Source organism: Trichechus manatus, unplaced genomic scaffold, assembly GCF_000243295.1.
Source record: "Trichechus manatus latirostris isolate Lorelei unplaced genomic scaffold, TriManLat1.0 scaffold00103, whole genome shotgun sequence".
Taxonomy (NCBI): Eukaryota; Metazoa; Chordata; class Mammalia; order Sirenia; family Trichechidae; genus Trichechus; species Trichechus manatus.
This window is the reverse complement of record NW_004444039.1, coordinates 3,295,086-3,312,766: the sequence shown is the minus strand read 5'-3', so window position 1 is coordinate 3,312,766 and position 17,681 is coordinate 3,295,086. Positions and strand designations below refer to the sequence as shown.

At 44.5% G+C, this 17,681-nt stretch overlaps 1 protein-coding gene across 3 annotated transcripts in view; it reads left to right on the top strand.

Moving 5' to 3' along the window:
• Positions 1-8,501, top strand: part of MCUR1 (mitochondrial calcium uniporter regulator 1) — a 33,490-nt gene extending 24,989 nt beyond the window's left edge. The window contains exons 3-9 of one of the 3 annotated variants that reach the window (XM_023737471.1): positions 646-749; positions 1,225-1,326; positions 3,108-3,149; positions 3,941-4,012; positions 5,906-5,959; positions 7,149-7,263; positions 8,023-8,501. In XM_023737471.1, coding sequence (XP_023593239.1) covers positions 646-749; positions 1,225-1,326; positions 3,108-3,149; positions 3,941-4,012; positions 5,906-5,959; positions 7,149-7,263; positions 8,023-8,078 — 545 coding nt within the window. In that variant the 3' untranslated portion in view covers positions 8,079-8,501. Of the gene's footprint in view, positions 1-645; positions 750-1,224; positions 1,327-3,107; positions 3,150-3,940; positions 4,013-4,254; positions 4,944-5,905; positions 5,960-7,148; positions 7,264-8,022 lie in introns of those variants that run through there. The other 2 variants (XM_004382974.1, XM_023737472.1) reach the window with 2 other exon arrangements.
• Positions 8,502-17,681: the final 9,180 nt, after the last annotated feature.

Below are 17,681 nucleotides of genomic sequence, written 5' to 3'. Positions count from 1 at the left end.
CAGAGGGAGTGTCTTAGTCATCTAGTGCTGCTGTAACAGAAATACCACAAGTGGATGGCCTTAACAAAGAGAAGTTTATTTCCTCACAGTGAAGTAGGCTAAAAGTCCAAATGCAGGGCGTCAGCTCCAGGGGAATGCTTTGTGTGTCAGCTATGGAGGAGGGTCCGTGTCATCAGTCTTCCCTTGGTCTAGGAGCTTCTCCGCACAGGAACCTCAGGTCCAAAGGACGCGCTCTGCTCCCGGGACTGCTTTCTTGGTGGTATGAGGTCCCCATGTCTCTCTGCTCACTTCTCTCTTATATCTGAAGAGATTTCCTCAAGACACAGTCCAGTCTTGTAGATTGAATCCTGCCTCACTAACACAACTGCTGCCATCGTCCCTCATTAACATGATAGAGGCAGGATTTACAACATACAGAAAAATCACACAATACTGGGAATCATGGCCCAGCAAAATCGATACACACACTTTTCCGGGGACATAATTCAGTCCATGACAGTGACAGACACATGACAACCTGAGTCCCCTCCTCCTCCTCCCCCACACTCTGCTCCACTCACTTCTGCATTCAGATACTCACCTGACTGAGTTTGCTGACAGCTGGAATTCTCTGAGTGTGGTTGTGTTGTTTGTGTGTTTGTATAGGGTTTACTACTCAACAAGCAGAAATCATTGTCTCCGCGCTGGTCAAGATCACAGAGGCCAACTTGGATATCGTCTACAAAGACATGGTCAACAAGATGCAGCAGGTTAGCTTTGTTGGGCGGTTTAGTGAATTCAGGATCTGAAGGTGGAGTGTTAGGTGTACGCTAGCTTTTTAGATAATGTTCGGCTGAAAAGTATATAATAGTTTTAACCATAATCGACAGACAGATGATTGCAGTGGCATAAAAAATACTTACTCAAAGCTGTGTAGTCAACTATTGTAGAATCATTGGTCAAGCATAGTTTAGTAAGTGGAGATGCAGCCAGAATTATGTATTATGTTCTTGAGCTGCTAGCTTCAGACTGCCCCCGTTTTAACTGTGACTCACTTGGTGACGATACTGGACGTGTGTTTTGGTTTTTTCCTTTCTTGTTTTGGAATGGAGGAGGACTTACCGAGCCTCTTTTCCCTTGCCCGCATTCTCCTCGTTGCTCATGAGGATGGTACCAGGTAGACAAGGTAGGAGGTGGACTTTCTAGGCGAGACTAGTTCATCTATTTTGGGTTTTGTTTTCCTAGGAGATCACCCTTCAGCAAATAATGTCTCAGATTGCTAATGTGAAAAAGGATATGATTATTTTGGAGAAGAGTGGATTTTCAGCCCTCAGAGCAGAAAACGAGGTAAAATGATAGAGCTGTGTGTACTTATAAAATGCTTTACACGAAGACATTGAGATGTAATGGGCACAGAGGGCACAGACAAGTGTACATCTCGACGAATTTTCACAAGAGTGCACACTGCCCGTTAGATCAGGAAATAGAACATGACCAACCCCCAGAAGTCCTGTCCCCGCCCCTGTCCAGTCAGCCATCCCACAGAGGAAACAGCCATCTTGGCTTATATCACCATTGAGTAGTCTTGCCTGTTCTAGAGCTTCATCTGATGGAGTCCTGGAGTCGGTTGTCTTTTGTTCACCATACGTTGCACGTAGCGGTAGGTCATTGTCCATAGTATTCTGTTGTAAAATAGGCCACAATTTATTTCTCTCTTCTACTATTGATGTACATTTGAATTGTTCTCAATTTTTGGTTATTATGACCAAGTGTAAATATTTCCTTAGTTTCTGAAAGTGTGGTTTATGAGCTCAGCAATTAAATAACTGTTGTCTATGCATCTTCCGTTTGCTCTCCGTCCTTTCTAAAGTCCTTTCAGGGAAGGTCACTTATTACCTGTTGATCTTAGCCACGTAGGGAACCTTCTAGCAAAAAGGTGAAGTTTGAAACTCAAAGTTGTCCTTGAAATCAGCTGTTTGAGGGCAGAATTTGTCAAGACGAAAGTTGAAGGAGGTTTTGGAAAAAGCAGATCCGTTAAAGGCAAACGTGTGCGTTAAAAACAAGTAGCTTAAGAATAGCTTAGGTGAACGTTAGCCGCCCCGGCAACGTGGAAAGCTTGGGCAAGCTGGCTTTGGCTTCTCTTGGGCTCCGTTAATCCACTGTCTGACCTGGGACACAGTACATGTTTATAAACCTATTTTGCTGCTTCTACAGAACAGCTTCTTTGTGCTGGATTCCAGGAAGCAACCTGCAGGACCCCTCCATCTAGAATGCCCTTAAGTTTGTTCGGCCACCTCCAACACTGACCCAGGCTGTGTAACTGGAATTTATGTCTAGTGTTCCTCGGATGAACAGAAACCTTCAAGTCTGTTCTTGCTCACCTTCTGGACTTGATACTAAGCCACCGCTACCTGCTCTTGACCTGGCCAGACCTGACCCACATCCTGGTCTCCCTCCCTCCTGGCCACCCCGGCCCTCCCAGGAGCCAAGACTGGGCGCTGACATCATCTGTATTCTCAAGTTGTTACATTGATTACAGTGAGATTTCCAAGTCAGTTCAGATAAAACCTTGAGTTTATTTCCATCTCTGTAGAAATTGAAAACGATGTTTCAGAATTCTTAGTGAAATAGTTTTTTTCCCAAGTTAAAAAAAAAAAAGCTTACATACATAATTGTGTTACTAATTTTAACCCCCAAAAAACAAATCCATTGCCGTCAATTCTGACTCATAGTGACCTGTAAGACAGAGTAGAACTGTCCCATAGGGTTTCCAAGGCTATAGATCTTTATGGAAGTAGACTGCCATATCTTACTCCCACAGAGCACCTGGTGGATTTGAACCCCTGACCTTTAAGCTAAGTGCTTAAGTAAACTTTAAGATGAGTTAAAACTGATTTCAAGATACACATGCATTGCGGTGCCATCCTGGTGAGACAAATAATCATTTTCTGTTTCTGAGACTATTGAATTAATATTGTATTCTGAATATAGTCAAGATCCTATTGAAGGAGGGAAGAACTTATACATGAATACATATTTTAATACTTGTTGATTATCAATCTTATGTATTTTTTCTAATTTTTAACAATATATTGTCCTTGACTTGTTTCTTTTTCATGTGTTTTTAGAAAATAAAGCTTGAACTACTTCAGTTAAAACAGCAAGTAATGGTAAGGTCCTCGTCCTTGTTTGCTTGCTTATTTCTGATTATATACGCTTATTCACATATGTAACATCAGGAATACTTTACATGTTCTTAAAAACTTACTTCTGTGTGTTAAATGTTTGTGTAATATGTCTCTGCACACATGGGAAGATTTAGCCAAGAACCTGTCAGTGGATAAATTATTGATGTCTATAACCAGATTCATTACGAACATTGTGTTCTAGGAGGAATTAAGTCATTTTTAAATCAGAATTGTTCTGAAGTTGCCATATGGAACCCTTAGATTCCCATAGACAAGAGTTACGTGCGATTTTAAAATGCTTTTAGCATGCCAGCTGTTGGATGTTTCTAAGTAGAAAGGACATTGATGTTAAAGAGGAAAAGGCTTTGATGGGTGTCAGAGAGCAGACTTCATTTAAATCAGAACTTAATATTTTACTCCTTTGAGTCCCTGTCTGCTTTCCAGAGTGGATCAAGGAACAGTTTTATTCACAAGTTTCTCAAGGAGAACTGTGTTGGGAATCTTGAGGTTAAAAGTGACAACAACAAAACCATCCCAGACTGGCTTCAGGGCACGAGGCTGTTCTTCGGTGTAACTGAGACGTTCTAAAGCAGGGCTGGGGCTGCACGCGCCCGGCCCCCTTAGGCCCTGAGCCGAGCCCTTGCTCTGAGGCCCGGGGGACGGCTCACTGCGAGGGAGCTGGGAGCAGTGGGGCTGCGCTTCCAGGTGGTACATCCTCAGAGGGTTTTGCTTTCACTCCTGATCTCGTTGTTTGTTGCTTGCCCTCCTCCTAGGATGAAATGATGAAAGTCCGAACAGATACCAAACTAAACTTCAATCTCGAAAAGAGCAGAGTAAAAGAATTGGTATGTTCCTTTATTAAATATGCAGAATAGATTATGAATTCATTTCTGTTCCGAATGCAGTGTTTGGTCAAGTCTAAGTTTATATACAGTTTACAAGTACTTTTAACTATTCACCTATTTATCAGTGTTAGAAAGCTGTGCTTTTTTATTTTGATTATATTTTGGATTAGGGCTTAAATTTGATGCCTTCAGAATTAAAATCTTGGTCAAACCGAGTTTGAATCTGTTTTTGTTTGTTTCAGAGGCGCTAAATTAGCAGTGAGGATTCCCGGCAACCCAGTGGTTAAACATGGGGTTGCTAACCGGAAGATTGGTTCTGTGGGAGAAAGGCCTGGCGATCTGCTCCTGTAAAGATTACAGCGAAGAAAACCCTATGGGGCAGTTCTACTGTGTCACATGGGTTGTTAGGAGTCACGGTCAACTCAGCAGCACCTAACAACAACACATCCTTAGCGTGTTATCTAGGTGTTCATAAGAAATTAAACTCGGTCTATTTAATACCGAATTCAGTGCTCCTGATTTTACAAAAATTAAATTGATCGCCTCAGACTTTATTTATTAATTTATAGCAATTAACTATATTATTACATATAATTATAATGTATTATTCTGCAGCTAGCATGTATTTCACATGAAGATGAGTTATTTGGCCCTTTTGTTCCCTTGGTTCACAGCGTTCTTTAAAGTTGTTTAAATTAACTGTGGTGATATTATATTTACAGTCAGTTTCAAGAGCAGTATGGTTTTGGGGTGCCACATAGCTATCTTTTAAAGATCCTACCAGTGTCAGAATTTAGGCTTTTCTCTTGTGGATCATTGCAATATTGAGTGAGTGAAGTCTGGAGTTTAAAGGTGGCCAGGAAAACCAGCTCGGCCCTGCCCTCTGGTGGTGATCTGACCCATAGCACTCGCTTCTGAAACCCTAACGTTGAAAGACAGACGGGAGCATTGTTCTCTGGTCTTGTGACCCGTCCTTAGTTTGGGGTGGGTTTTTTTTTTTTTTCTTTTCTGACTTCTAAGCGATGCTGTTTTTATAGTCTCTTCCCCTGCTAGTCCCAGGGGAACACTTTATAGCTAGAAAGTTTCTAGATACGTCAAAGCATTATTTTTTTCCCCGTAACAGTATTAATTTAGGTCTTGAAATTCTTCACTTAAATTACAGATTGTCATTTGCCCAGTTACATCCTGATGCCACCGCTAAGGCGGTGTGTCTGATCTCAGTGTCAACCACACTGCACAGTGGCCTGGCTCTGTAGTAACTCTAGATTGTGACTATGCCCAAGTGGGGTTTTTTGGTTTGTTTCTTAATTAAAACCAACATGTGATGCTTTAGTGCATTTTGTGTGTTTGTGTATTTGTATTGTTTTATAATCACAGCACAGTGTCTTTGTCAAAAGTGAGATTCCTAGAGACTCTTGGTTTCCCAGCTTCTGAGCTTTCCTGCCTTTGTCTAAGCCTCAGATAGTGGGGTGGTTTGTTTGTGGTCAGGATAGGATAGCTTCCAAGTTGAATCGTTCTCCCCCGTTTCAGCATTCTCAAAGCCACAGACTCTATGAGTCAGCATCCATCTACCTTGGCCCTGGGGAAGCTACTGCCGTAGTGGGAGGGGCCTGGAGACAGCCTGGGAAAGGGATAAAAAGAGAAAACCATGGCAGAGAGGCAGGTGAGGATGACAAAAGGGAGCCCAGATGTTGGAGGGATGAGGAAGGATAAATAAGAAACCCCAAGTAACACATAAAGAGAAAGGCAGGTGGGCTCTTTTATCCCTGGAGTGATTTTCTGGTGTTACGTATCCTTGGAAGTCCGGAGACCAGAATATTTAAGACGCCAGAGAAGGTGATGAGATAAAAGGGGAGAAGTCAGAACCTGACCTGTGTTACCTGTTTGTTTCAGTTTTCACTGAACGAAAGAAAGCTGCTCGAAATGAGGACAGAAGTGGTAGCATTGGTAAGAAATGAGACTTTGAGTTTCCCTCGTCATTTATCTTTGCTTCAGCCCGTGCATGGCTGGCGCCGTGTGTAATGATGTGTTGTAGGAAGATACACTCGGGTTTATTGTCACAGGATTTTTTGCACTTAACAAAATACTGTGTTATCTCGATGAAAGTTTAAATCTTAATGATTGAAGAATCTGAATATAATAAGAAATATGAGCCTATAGAACAGAGTAGAACTGCCCTATAGGATTTCCAAGGAGCGCCTAGTGGATTCGAACTGCCAACCTTTTGGTCAGCAGCTGAGCTCTTAACCACTGCACCCCCAGGGCTCTGACTTTTTATTATTTCCTTAACTTATACCAGGCATTGATTCTTTTCCCTACCGAATTACCTGGGGCTTCTGGAACCTACAGGAGGCTTCCATGAGAGAAGTATGGCTCATCAGTGGCTCTGAGGTCTACTCAGCCAGGCATTTCCTCATTCTCTGCCTGAATTGGCAGCTGTAGGAGTTTTAGTGAAACGTTCCCAGTGTCTTTAGGTACAGATGCAATATTATAACCACTTTATAGCCAGCCACACTTACTGCCCTTTGGGGGTTAATTATGTAGCTACTTTTACTGTGTTATCTTTAGGGAAGGACAAAATGGCCCTTGGATAGACAAGCCTCATAAGAATGAACCATTTGGTGTTTGAACTATGAAAGAAGAAAGCTTTTAAAGCTGTGAACAGAAGTCGGGTCAAGGCAAGCTTTCAGATTGTTTAAGGCTCCGTTCACTTTTTTTAAAGCCTTTCTTAGTCTACTGTATACCTTTCACTAAGGGGCACTTAGAAGTGTGCGACATACTCACTGCCACCAAGCAGACTGTCTTAGTAACATTGCCTCGTTTGTAGAGCAGGTTTTGGTTTACAAAAGCTTTTTCACATAGATGATCACGTGAGATTCTCTAAACAACCTATGTGAGGGCAGGGCCAACGCTGTTTTTTTCCTTTTTCTAGAAAGCAGGAAACCGAGCGCTAGAGAAGTTAAGGGTCCTGACCATTGGCGTGAGAATAGTACAAGTAGGACTAAAACCCAAGTCTGCTGAGTCTTAGCCCAGGTGTCCCTTGACTGTGCCCTGCTGGGGCGGACTCTCGAGCTGCCAGAGCAGTGGGCTGGTAACCAGAAGTGGTCTAATGGTGTGAATCTCTTTGTTTTCACAGAATGCCCAACAGGATCAGGCTCTGACCCAGACAGATCGGAAGCTTGACACTGAGGTTGCTGGCCTCAAAACCATGCTCGAATCGCACAAACTTGATAATATTAAATATTTAGCAGGTAAGCTGTCTTCTATCCAGATATCAGTCAATGACAGATCCTGCATTTCATTGATTTTAACACCCCCCCCCCCAGCTTTTTCCTCCCTATTTGAACATCTCTGAAATTGGGAGGCATCATACAGTAGATGGAGTTCATACTTTAATTGGCATTTTTCTTTCTTAGTCATGAACTAATGGTGCATTTAACAATTGATGGAATCTTAAATTGTGTAAGACACCATCACTGAGCTGTAGTTATTTAGTGATGTTCAAGATCACCATTTTATGGCTTTCGAGTTAGTGATTTTTCTGCTTCCATTGGTGACACCCCTTTTAAGGAGCTATTTTGCTCTTAACGATTTTTGACAAAAAAAAGATTCATGTACGAAAATATTCATAAGTCATTATTTTAAGTCAAACTTAACCTTTTGGATGAATCGAATATTTTAAAGCTATAAAGTATTTAGTAGTGAAATTGTGCTCTTTCTGTTGAAGTACTTGTGGCCTTATAGTGTGTACACATAACACTTTGTGAACACAGAATGTTTGTGAGTCTGCGCTTTTACTGGAAAGTGTCCTTGAGTATTGGACGCATTTGCACTTTGAAGATGATGAGCCCGGGTCGAGGAGTTGTTTTGTTAGTGGGCAGGCATTTCGTGGGATATAGGACATCAGTGAGCAATTTAATGTCGTTCTTTGGTGGATGGGTGTGTGGGTTTTTATTAAAGGCGTTCCCTCAAATACAGCTAATAGTACTCTCATTTACTTTTTTTTCCAGGGTCTGTATTTACATGCTTAACTGTAGCACTGGGATTTTATCGCCTGTGGACATAATAAAGTGTCTCTTTAAAGAGCTCTCCATTGTTTTGCCTTAAGAACACCAGCTGGTTTTCTTTCTTCCTCATTTAATGTTGAACCCTGCTTGTGCCGTAGATTATTTATCTCTCTGCATATTAGGACCTATAACCACGAGAACCACAGTCAAGGGGTCCGGAATGTCACAGTCGTTCCTCTCACCTGTTCTGTTGCGCTGCCTTTGTAAGGCTGAGTGGTGGCGGACGGGGCGGAGAGTCCGCTCGGCTGGACCAGTGAGCTGTGTCTCACCCGCAGTACACACCAACAGTAACTGCCTGTGTAATTCTCCACAGTTTTGAATCTTTCCGTCATACGCAGGATTTGGGAACTCCATCTGAAGGGCACGGTCCCTTTCGTAAGGGTCAGGGAATCATTGAACCGAAAGCAAGAGCACCCAACCCTCTTTACCTGGTGATCGTCCTGTATATCAGCTGGGCCCTGGGCTGTGGTCTGTGGCTCCATAGGATTTATTGTGTTTCACCTCGAGTTGTTGGGACGGTAGTGATACAGCTGTACTTCTACACCCAAAGGAGGTTAGTTTTTTATTTCCACTGTCTCGGTAAGTTACTGTTTGGTTACCTTTTACGCGCCTTCCAGCTAGAAAACCGTGTTGCCCAGTGGAGTGCTGTAACAGAATGGGGGCTCTTCCTCCCTCCGGGAATGCTAGATTTTTCTGCCCTCCCTCCCTCCCTCTCCTCTGCCTCTTCTCCCCGTTTGCGGCATCATCTACCTAGAAAGCGCTGGTTCTCAGCATGAAACTCTGGTTTGTCGGACAGTCTGCTTCCTCCTGGTCTTCATCTGCTTCTTACGCGGTTAAGGCACTCGATTTTCCTTCTCTAGTGATACGTGTATACGCTTTTTAAAAATGAAACCTCTCTTTGGTGAATGTGCCTGCCTCCTCAGACTGTAGGCTTTCAGAATTCGTGGAGAACTGTTGTTGGCAGCTATCATCCTATGCCAGATGGATTTCTTTTGTTGTTAAAGATGTTCTCATATCTGCCTACCTCTATATTTAAAACAAATTCCTAGATACCACTGGGGTTGTTCTGGAGAAGCGCACTCATCTTTTGTAAATGACTGGCACCTTTAAGAGAAATAAGCATTTTAGAAATAATGACATTGATGGAACCCCCCGTCTTCGTCCACACACGTGCACACAGTCAGGCGCAGTGAAGCTGCCCCGTAAACGTCCTTGAACAATTGGTAGAGCAAACTTCCGTTACCACCGTCCAACCAGTTAGTAAACACTGTAGCTTTTGTGACTTTGGCGAGTGTAAGTCATTGTCTTGTTTGTGTAGTACAAAGATTCGGAGCTCTAAGTGTGAAAATCGAGTATTTTTGCGTTTGTGCCCAGTTTCAAAGTGAAGCATCATCATCTAACCTTCTCCAAGTAGATTCAAACTTACCTGCTTAATAAAATTCTGTTTTGATACGTCCTTCCCTCTTCAGAAAAGGATCTTCGGGAGATAGGGCGTATTTAGCAGGTGCCTTACGAGGCTTCAGTGAGTGGCCGCCCGTTAAGGTCACACCCCTAACTACCGAAGGAAGGCACAGCCTTGCCTTAACGCGGGCTTGGAAGAGGGGCGCAGAGCTTCTATCAGGTCCCACCTCCAAAGCAAAGACTTCCCCAGGGGGAGAAGTACCTCGTACAAATTACATTCCAAAGCAAGCACTGACTTGTGTAGGTTAAAAACAGAAGTGTCTTCATATCCTGATAAAGGATTTTTAAAATAACGTACAGTGGGGTGGCATTCCTGCTGGAGCTCCTGGGCCGTATCGCTCTGTCCCTCGGCGTGGCCCTGGATTTTGCTGTAGAGGTCTTTGCAGTGCAGCACAGCCCCGCTCCCCCCTTTTTTTGCCTTGGGAACAGTGAGCTCTTTGATGGTGGGAATTGCATGTACATCTGCATGTTAGGAAGGCCCGGGACTGTTTTCCGTCTGTTCGGTCAAATGTATTCCATTTGAAAAATATGTGAGCTAAAAGCGCAAGCGTCTCCTTCCCGTTGCCGGCCCCAGCATCTGGAACAGTGTAAGCATGACATCCAAAACCCACTCACACCCACTGCGTCGAGGCAATTCCAACTCAGAGCGCCCCCGTCGGATTTCCCAGGCGGTAAATCTCTATGGAAGCAGACTGCCACATCTTTCTCCTGCGGAGCTGCTGGTGGTTTCAAGCTGCAGACCTTTCGGTTAGCAGTCGGTCACTTTAACCACTGTGCCCCAGGGCTCCTAAGCATGCCATAAAAACCCATTGCTGTCGGGTCAGTTCCGACTCATAGTGACCCAATAGGACAGAGTAGAACTGCCCCATAGGGTTTCCAAGGAGGAGCTGATGGATTCAGCTTTTGGTTAGCACCCATAGCTCTTAACCACTGCACCACCAGAGCTCTGGACACTGTTCAAACTGCCTGAGCTGCCCTGGCTACAGGGATTCAGGTCACACTAGAGAAGTGGACATGAGCACCTTGGAGAGGGAGGACGGCTGGTAACCTTGTGTGTCGCACACGGTGAAGTGAGCCCCGGCCAGACCTGGTAACACCGCCTCGGGCACAGGTGAAGAGGAGTGTTGTCAGACGCCGAAAGCAAACAGTAAATGGACGGGACCTTGTGTTTCCTCCTTGGGCGCCAGTCTCTCTCCATTCCTAGAGGGCCCCCTCCACAGTCCTACGTTTTTCTCTGTCCTCCGCTTTCCCTTTTAAAGAGCCTACGCTCCAGCTTCATTCCTTTCCTCTCCGTTAATAGGCAACGCCTGTTTTTGTGTACACTTCTTTACCAGAAGCACTAATTTTGATCTCACTGCTGGTTTTATTCTCTCAGCTGGGCGTCTAGCTTAATGTCTCGTAAAACTGAATCTGAGTGTACTCATTTTTTCCCTTAAGTATGCCAAGTACCTCTCAGGAAGTCACAAGTTCAAGACAAAAGGCTTGACTCAAACCAGAAGTCTTGGCTGGAATTTGTCTGTGAACATTTGAAAAACAAATCTTGAATCCTTTTTCTGAGCCACAGTGAACATGTCGCTGCGTGCCTGGACCATCTCTCGACGTTTACACTATACTTTTCCCTTTGTGGAGTCCCTGGGTGGTGCAAACAATTGACACGCTCGCCAGCTAACTGAAAGGTTGGAGGTTTGAGTCCACCCAGAGGTACCTCACAAGAAAGGCCTGGCAATCTGCTTCCAAGAAATCAGCCACTGAAAACCCTATGGAGCACAGTTCTGCTCTGACACACATGGGGGCACCATGAGTTGGAATCAACTCAACAGCAACTGAGTTTTTTTTGTTCCCCTCTGAAGTTGTACCTAGTGACACAATCTCCGTGCTGGCCTCTCTGATCTCCTCATCTCCTCCTCCCCATCCTTTCTGCCTGTCAATTAACTATGTCAGTATGGGCAGGCATTTCTCTGCCCCACCCTGAAGTGCTGCGTTCTGAGAATTTTGGTATTTCTTAAAAACACCTTGTAGACAGCACTCCTTATGCTCAGACAGCTTCAGCTTTATCATAAGTTTATATCACATTTGTTGTGGCTTTTTTGGACACTGAACAAAAATATGTTAAATGTAAATAATTTATTCCTCTTACCAAATGTTTGCAAATGGTTTTTTACTGGAATTTTCTTTGGGAAATATTTATCTTTCCACAGATTTATGATTACATTCTTCTGATTGTAACCCAAATCATTTGTTAACCATTTTATTAGTTAAGCTCGTATTCAATTACATTTTATTATATAATATAGTGAGTGTAATGTTTTTATTATCTAAAATATTCTTTATGTGACTCCTAAACATTTCTGATTCAAAGTGAATATGGAAAACTGACACAACTTGCCTACAGTGTATTTCAACTGTTTTCCCATCCCATTGTGTAATAATACCAGTATATTAGATAAGTAAATCTAATGTTTGAACAGTTGGATTTACATAGGAAATAAATCTGAAAGTGATTATTTGGTTTACGAAATAAATTTTCATTCTTCAAAATTGCTTTAGTGTGCTCCTGTTTAAGGGGAGATGATGAGGCGAATGCACAAGTTTTTAGACATCTGTGAGGACTCAGGAGGTCCCTGGTGGCGCAGAACAGTTTGCACTTGACCACTAACCTAAGGAGCCCTGGCAGCACAGTGGTTAGCTTGGCTGCTAACCAAAAGGTCGGCAGTGTGAATCCACCAGCTGCTCCTTGAAACCCTATGGGGCAGTTTTACTCTGTCCTGTAGGGCAGCTATGGGTCAGAGTTGACTCGACGGCAGTAGGTTTGGATTTTTCTTTGGTTACTAACCAAAAGGTTGGCAGTTCGAACCCACCCAGTGGTGCCGTGGAAGAAAGGCCTGGTGATCTGCTTTCATAAAGATTACAGGCAAGAAAATCCTATGGAGCAGCTCTATTCTTTAACACATGGCATGGGGTCCCCATGAGTCGGAATTGACTCGATGGCAATGGGGTGTTTTTGTTGTTGTTTTTGAGGACTCAGGTTGCAAGTAATAAGTTTCCAAATCAGACTCGCTTGAGCAGACAAGAATTGGCTCTTCTGGCTTTTACGTAACTCGTGTTCAGGAGGAGCAAACCGTCAGGTGCTTCACACTGTCCCCTGCACCTCTGACCCCCCTTCCTCTGGGTGATGGTCATTCTCTCAGTCCAGCTGCTAGCATGGGCAGCCTGTCTGTGGGAAGCACCCAGCACATGGCCTGGTGGCTCAGGGACTGGAGAGCCCACTTGGAAAACGCCTGGGAAGGAAGTGTCAGAAGCAAGCTGCCTAGGTGGCCACAAGTGAAAGGCTTTCATGCTACAGCTTATTGCCACATGCTCCCGCCTGAGGATCTGCTGAGGGCATCTCCACGTCTGAACAATGGAGTCCTTCCCAAGTCAGTCTGTGCAGGCTGCTCCTGGGTGTGACAAATGTCTGCTCAAGAGGAAAAGGAAGGAACACCTTGGGAAAGTGGATAAAAGAAATTAAACAGCCTGGAAATTCATTTCAGGCACGTTTCCTTTTCTCTAGCCAGTTACCTTTGCCCAAAGTTAGAGAATAAAATTAACTGGATTTGAGGGTGAGCAGCAAAGGTTGTAACAGACAGACAGCAAATGAGATGGCCCCGAGGGATTTGCGAAAGGGGTTATTAGCCTCGTGTTCACAAACGGTGTGCAGTGTGTCAGACTTCAGCCGTCTGTCCCACTGTCTCAGCCAGTCCCCCCCCACTTCACATCAGCAGCATATGAACAAACTAGAAACCTTTTCTTCACCCTGGATCTTTAATTTCTTTAAAAAAAAATTTTTTTTTAAGAATAGTATTTTCTAGAAACTAAGCTTTATCTCTGGAACCCAAACCTCTGGCATTCCACAGCAGAGCTTCACTGCTAGTCACGTCTCTCCCTTAAATTTGCAGCATCCAGTGCAAGAGGGTCTCAGTGAACCGTCAGCCACCCACAGGGGTCTGCGTTCACTTGAGTAGAGATCAGTAAGCCTTTGGTCATGTTTTCGATGTCTCAAGTACACGGATAACTATCTTTAGGCCAACACCTTCAGAAATAGGTAGTTGAAATATGTGGGCATTTTACAAGGTCCTGACTTCAGTTTAAACTCCTCCTAATTTTTTGCATATGCTCTGTGTTTCAGTAATCCCTAAGGAGTTGTTCGTGATGCTGAAGCCTCAGTTAGTATTAAAGCCCACGAAGCTGCCCTTGGTTTCCATTTAGTACATCGCTTCCGCGGTCTTGCAGAGAAGGTTTGTAGAATAGTTTCCTGCTCTGTCACCTCAGACTTCACAACACTCTTCTCCCCAGAGAAAGGAAACAGCTGCTCAATGGCATCTTGTGTCTTTCCCTAACCCAGAAGTATGTTTTACTATATTCTCTTTTACATTTGTATTTTATGGGTTGCCAAGTGCTTTCATATTTGCTCTCTGATTTGACCCTCACGGTGTCCCAACAGACAGTATAATAGGCGATGTCTCTCTGCAAGGGTTCCTATTCATGAAAACCTTGGTGGTAAGATTTTGTGGGGAGAAGATGAAAGACGGGATCAAGATAGTCAGTGAACGCATGGAAGCACTTATAAATTTTTTTTTTAACCTTTGTATCAGTAGTTAGATGCTTTCAACTGCAGGTATGATAAACAGTGACTTACACCCAACGACATTTATTATTTACTTAACTCTTAGACAATCCTCAAGGCTGGGTTAGCAGCTAAGTGGTGTCTCAAGGACCCAACTCTTCTCTTCTTTCCAGTCTTACATTCCTATATGTGTTAGCTTTCTGCTTCAGGCTTGGGGTTGCCTGATCACAAGATGGTTGCCTGATCACAAGATGGCTGCCACAGCTCCAGGCATTGCATCCTCACATGAGCTATCCAAAGCAAAAAGGGACAGGTGCAAAGGACCCTTCTCATGGGTCTCCTTTTAATCAGGAAGAAAAGATCTTCTCCGGAATCCCTCCCATTATAGAAATCCCTGTATGTCTCATAAACCAGGATTAATTAGATCTTGGTCACCTGTAGCAAGAGAAGTACAAAAGGGAATATTCAGTTTTTTCAGCCCCTCTGGTAGGAAGTAAGTAGCCCTGGTGGTGCAGTGGTTAAGCACTCAGCTGCTAACTGAAAGGTCAGTGGTTGGAACCCAGCAGCCGTGACACAGGAGAAAGTTGTGGCAATCTGCTCCCATAAAGATTACAGCCTTGGAAACTGTGGGGAAGTTCTACTCTGTCACATGGGGTTGCCATGAGTCAAAGTCAACATGACAGCACCCAACATCAACACTGGAAGAATGTTAGGTAATCCAATAGGAAATAAATGTAAGCTCTCAAGTGTTATATCCCATCCACCCTTGATACAGGCCCCAGAATGATTGTGAGATTTTATCTTTTTATTTGGGAGGTGTTACATAAAGGGATTCATGTTGACATAGAGCCTGCTGTTTAGGCCTGTCTTAGTCATCTAGTGCTGCTCTAACAGAAAGACCGCAAGTGGATGGTTTTAATGAAGAGAAGTTTATTTCCCCAGAGTAAAGTAGGCTAAAAGTCCAAATTCAGGGCGTCAGCTCCAGGGGAAGGCTTTCTCTCTTTGTCGGCCTTATCATCAATGTTGCCCCGGACTAGGAGCTTCTCTGCATGGGGACCCCGGGTCCAAAGGATGCATTCTGCTCCCGGTGCTTCTTTCTTGGTGGTATGAGATCCCCAACTCTCTGCTTGCTTCCCTTTCCTTTTATCTCTTGAGAGCGAGAAGGTGGTGCAGGCCACACCCCAGGGAAACTCCCTTTACATTGGATCAGGGATGTGACCTGGGTAACGATGGTGTTACAATCCCACTGTAATTCTCTTTAACATAAAACTACAATCACAAAATGGAGGCCAACCACACAATTCTGGGAATCATGGCCCAGCCAAATTGAAACACACATTTTTTGGGGAACATAATTCAAACCATGACAAGGCCTTAGATTCATGCAAAGTTTAGGGCTTAAAATAATTCCTTATTGTTTAGTTTGGTACCTGATTTTTGTGACATGATCATTAACTAGAGTTTTTTATTCTTAACCATCCGAGTAGACCATCTGGGACATACATGAAAAAATGAAATTTCAGCAGCTTTTCAAAAGTTCCCCAGAAAGCTGGGCTACGGGCATTAGTATCTCATTGAAATTCTGTGTTTCGTTTGTGTTAAAACCTCGCCTGCTCTTCGTTTCCCAAGGAGTCCATGGAAGCCATGTGTCTCTCAGTCTTCTGAAGCAGTGCAGGACTTCAGATCTCAGGAAAGCAGGAGGGAGAACGGACGCACTTCAGGGCACACCATACTTTCCACCCAACCTCTGTGTTTAAAAAAAAACTATACTTCACCACAGTAGACAAACCCATAGAAACAGAAAATAGACTGATGGTTCCCTGCAGCTGGAGGGGTGAAGGGAAATGGGCAGTGACTGCTAATGGGTACAGGGGTTCTGTTTGTTTTATCAACTTTTTTTTTCTTTGTGGTAAAATAGCCGTAACATATAAGTTGCCATTTTAAACTGTACCACTCAGGGGCACAAGTACATTCACAGTGTTGTGCAACCATCATCTCTGTCTAGTTCCAGAACTTTTTTATCACCCCAAAAGGCAGGGTTTCTTTTCAAGATGATGAAAATGCTCTAAAATTGTGGTGATGATTGCCCAACTCTGTGAATATACTAGAAACCACGGAGGTGTACACTTTCACCGGGTGAATTGTATGGCAGGTGAATCCTACCTCAGTAAAGCTGTTGGAAAAAAATACGCAACTTTAGAAGGCAAACCCCCATTTCTTTAGAAGAAGAAGGAGCGGGAGGAGGAGGAGGAGGAGAACAGTGGGTGTTGGAAGGCAGCCTTGGGCTCCTAACCAAACGCTGGGCAGTTCGAATCCACCAGCCGCTCCTTGGAAGCCCTATGGGGCAGTTGTACTCTGTCCTATACGGTCGCTATGAGTCGGAATCGACTCAACGGCAGTGGGTTTGGTTTGTTTTGGTCCCTTCTGCACGTTCATTCTAAGATGAAGAACCAAGACAGAGCAGTTAGGGAGTGGGGGAAGCCTGCCCGGATCTGAGTGAGCTGATCCTTCTGTCAGAGCCTCTCCCCTGTACCACGTGACTCCCGATGCTTTGGTTGTTATTAAATCCCAAATGACATTTTCTTAGGGCTCAGTGATAACTCATTGGGATCATCTAGTCATCACCCAGATAGTTAAAATGTTTTGTGAGTCAGGCAGTCTCTTGTTCAGCAGAGAAGAGAAACTAAAGTCATCCATTTCTGTGTTCGTCTCCCGAGCTCCTCCATTGGGGAGTGTCTCCCCAGTTCCTCAGGGCAGGGCCAGACGGCTCATCTCTGCCCCCTAGCGGCCAACACCCGGCACGTGACAAGGCTCACGTGTGTGTGTGTGTGTGTGTGTCTGTGTGTGTCTGTGTGTGTCTGTGTCTGTGTGTGTCTGTGTGTGTGTGGCTGTGAGGCGGCCACACGGTGGGGTTGGCTCTTCTAGAGAACGTGGCAGTGTGCAGCCAGAAGGGGGAGCCAGAAACACAGTTTCCCGCCAGAAGCAGGAAGGTCCAGAGGTTAGCCACCCGGGGACCCCAGGCCACTCACTCCAGAGAAAGCCCGATTCCCTCCTCGTGCCCCAGAAGGCCCTCAACCTCCCCAACTGGAACGCGCTTGTTAACCAGTTAAAGACACAGTCGCCATGAGTCAACTCTGACTCCTGGCAATCCCATGTGTGTCAGAGTAGAACTGTGCTCCATAGGGTTTTCAGTGGCTGATTTTTTATGGTAGTAGATTGCCAGGCCTTTCTTTCAAAGTGTCTTTGGGTGGCCTTGAACCCCCAACCTTTCAGTTGGCAGTGGAGTGCAATAACCGTTCGCACCCCCGAGTGACTCCACTCTCACACTTCCAGTATTCTCTAGGAAATGTCCATCTTGTTCCATTGCTCCCTCCCCACGCCTAGCCCATCTCCAGCTGCCTAAAACCAGGAGGCTGCTGAGGGGAGGGTGTGTGGGGTAGTGTGAAGGCCCTAGACTGGGACTCAGGAGATGTTAGTCTGGACGCAGACCTGAGACGCACCACTGAATCTCTTTGAACCTTAACTTAGTTGCCTTGTC